The sequence below is a fragment of the Gymnogyps californianus genome, chromosome 3, assembly GCF_018139145.2.
Source record: "Gymnogyps californianus isolate 813 chromosome 3, ASM1813914v2, whole genome shotgun sequence".
Taxonomy (NCBI): domain Eukaryota; kingdom Metazoa; phylum Chordata; class Aves; order Accipitriformes; family Cathartidae; genus Gymnogyps; species Gymnogyps californianus.
The window spans coordinates 52,796,648-52,799,622 of NC_059473.1; the positions used below are offsets into that span (position 1 = coordinate 52,796,648).

Genomic DNA, 2,975 nt, shown 5'->3' on the forward strand with positions numbered 1-2,975 from the left:
AACCTACAGGAACACTGACATTTTGGGGATAAGCCAGCCCCACCCTTCATAATTAGGGCAAAAGCCCTCTGTGAGTTGACAACATCCCTATGTTGCCAGCTACTCCTGTGTGTCAGGTACCAAATTATCCAAGGGCCCAGAGAAATGTTGATGTCACTCGAAATTACTCAACGTATACTTTGAAAACAGACTCTGAAGTAGCCCCTTAGCCACAAAGGAACTTGACCATTTAACGTATACTTAAATGTTTTGCTAGACCAAAGCTACACCGTACATTTTTGGGTATGTATGGGGACTTACTCTCATACGTGGATTTCTTCCTCTGTTTCCCCCAGGGAGCAGCTCTTTTGCGCACTTAAACAAGCTGGAAACAGTTGAAACTAAATCCCAGTATGTAACGTGAATCCTGCGTTTAGTGGGTTTGACTTTTAAAAATGCGAATACACACAGGCCCTGATGACTTCAATGGCATTTATGGGTGCTCAGTGCTTGTATAAATGTCACACTATTTATAACATATTTCTGTGTCCTTTTTTTATATTCTCTGTTGGCCTGTCTCTTTTCCACTGTGGTATCTTTGATTGACATAGTCACATCAGGATGTAGCATGTGTTTGAATAATTAAGAAAATACAAATAAAAGTTATCTTTATTCTAGTCCATATTTTTCCATTGCTCAACCACCAAAGATAACAGTACCATTTCACCACTGCTTTTTACATTCTATGGAAGAAAAATACTTTTAGTTTTGCAGTGGTTTATTAAACCTTCCAAGTCCAATTATTTGCCCCTAGAGTTTCCCCCCTAAGCTTTAGAAAATTGTTTCAGCTATATCCAAACTCATGCCAACTTCCTGGCTTCTTGGCCGCAACCCATCAGCGAGCGCTCTACTAAGAACCACTTTGAGGCTCTCCTTGAACCTCTTCTTCTTGCTGCTTCCTACGAAGAAGTAAACAAGGGGATTGATGCTACTGTTAACGGTTGAGAGAACAACGGTGACATGGTTCTGCTGGCTGAGCAAAGACGACCAGTGGTGGTAATTCAGAAGATACAACAGCCTCATAGGCATGGCAAAGATGAGGAAGACAATGACTGTGGCCACAATGATGATGTAGAGCTTTGACGAATGAGGTCTCAGGGAGTTACGATGAATCCTGATAACCAAGATCAGGCTGGACAGAATCATTAGAGGAATGAAGATCATGAAAGTCAGGATCCATGTGAAGATGAGCAGTGCTTGGCAATGGTTGCCATCGTCGAATTGCTCCTTCGCTGAATCATCTTTGCATGTTAAGTATTCAGCTACTGTCATCAGAAAAGACAGAGTCCACAGAATTGCACACACAATTGCCGATTGGTGCTGTGACCGGTGGCATCGGTACCAGATGGGGTAAACAATAGACAGACACCTCTCAATACTGATGGCTGTCAGGAGATAGAGACCAGTATTATATCCAAGAAGGAAGACAATAGATAGTGTGGTGGTTATATAATAGTAAAAACCGTATGCGAATCCAAAACCAGCAATGTACTCAATTGACAGAATAAATGTACAAAGCAGTAAGGAGATATCAGCAATGGACAGGTGTGTGATGTACGCAGTGAATGGGTTTCTTTTGATCTGGAAGCAGAGGCACCAGAGGACAATTCCATTTTCACAAAAACCCAGGAAGGAGATGATCATAATTACCCAAAGTGGGGTCAATATCTCCCAGACCCTTTCCTGTGTAGAAATGTTTCTGTGCATTGAGATGTTCTCTGTGCCTTCGCTGGGATGAAACGTTATGTTTGACTCATCCATGGGGAAAGCTCAAGTTTGGATAGCACAGCTCTTCCTTCTGTAAATATGTATAAAAATATACTGTGAGCATTGTGTGCTCCTCCCCTCCCCCTTTTCTTTCTGTTTTGTGGACCCTCAATTTCTGGTCATATCTGAAAGCCTTAGCAAAAGGAAAACCAGCTTTGATGTACTGATGTTAGCTGAAACCCAGCTGGAACTACTCTTGGCAGTGTTAAAGATTGCTAAGCCCATCATGCTAGCAGAAATCCTGAGCTTTCTTCTCTATGGGGTTCAGCATATAAGTGCTAAACCACAGCTAAAGAGATACTCTCAAAGAGCTCTTGGACAAGCAATGTCTCCATCACATTGCAAAGTTTCATGATATAGTGGTCACAGATAGCATTGGTGGGTCTTGTTAGAGCCCTGGATTGTTCCCAGACAGGTCTGTTCAGCTCCCGCTGAAGCTAATGACATTAATTTTAAGTTAAACATATGTATTTCAAGTGAATTTGGCTCATAAGTTTTTTGGTTTTAGAAAAAATTGATACCAACGTCACTTTTCCAGGAAGGGCTTTAATTAAGTAAGTAAAAATAATATGTAGTTACTCAGCATTGTATTCCCTCCAAGTACAGAGGTGGAGGGAAGGCGAAATGCAACTGTTTTGAGACAGTCATTTTTTACCAGCTTTAAGTGTCATTTTTCATAGCATAACATAATTTAACCATGTTTACACACTCTGAACACTTAGCACAACTGCAAATATCCTGCAAACATTACAAATCCAACCCATCACAAGGAGAAGTAGTTGTTAGGTTCCCTGCCATTGTTATAATGGTTTTAACTGTTGCTTTGCTGAGTTACGGAACAAGTCTTCCTTTTGTATGTCTCCTTTTATCTCATAACAGAGAATTAGCAGCATTGGCTTCAGCTGATTTTCATACAAATATTTCATGCCCCTTTCCCTGTTAGTTTCCCGGCTGCCCCTGTGATGATACAGAGTCACATAAGGACCCTTGCTGATTTACTGATGTTAACAGGGACTAACTGTTGACAATAAACTTGCCCAGCTGACTTGGTTCATCCATATAAGCAGCCTTGTTCATTAACATAATGAGAATTTACCCATATCCTCAAGCAGTTAAGAACATCAAATGCAAGATAAAGAAGTTTTACTGGGGCAACTTTTGCAATGATT

General features: G+C 40.8%; 1 protein-coding gene across 1 annotated transcript; it reads right to left on the reverse strand.

Moving 5' to 3' along the window:
* Positions 1-690: 690 nt before the first annotated feature.
* On the reverse strand, positions 691-1,800 carry MAS1 (MAS1 proto-oncogene, G protein-coupled receptor). The gene has a single exon (XM_050894850.1). It carries the CDS (start codon positions 1,798-1,800, stop codon positions 811-813), a length of 990 nt encoding a protein of 329 aa, XP_050750807.1. The 3' UTR covers positions 691-810.
* Positions 1,801-2,975: the final 1,175 nt, after the last annotated feature.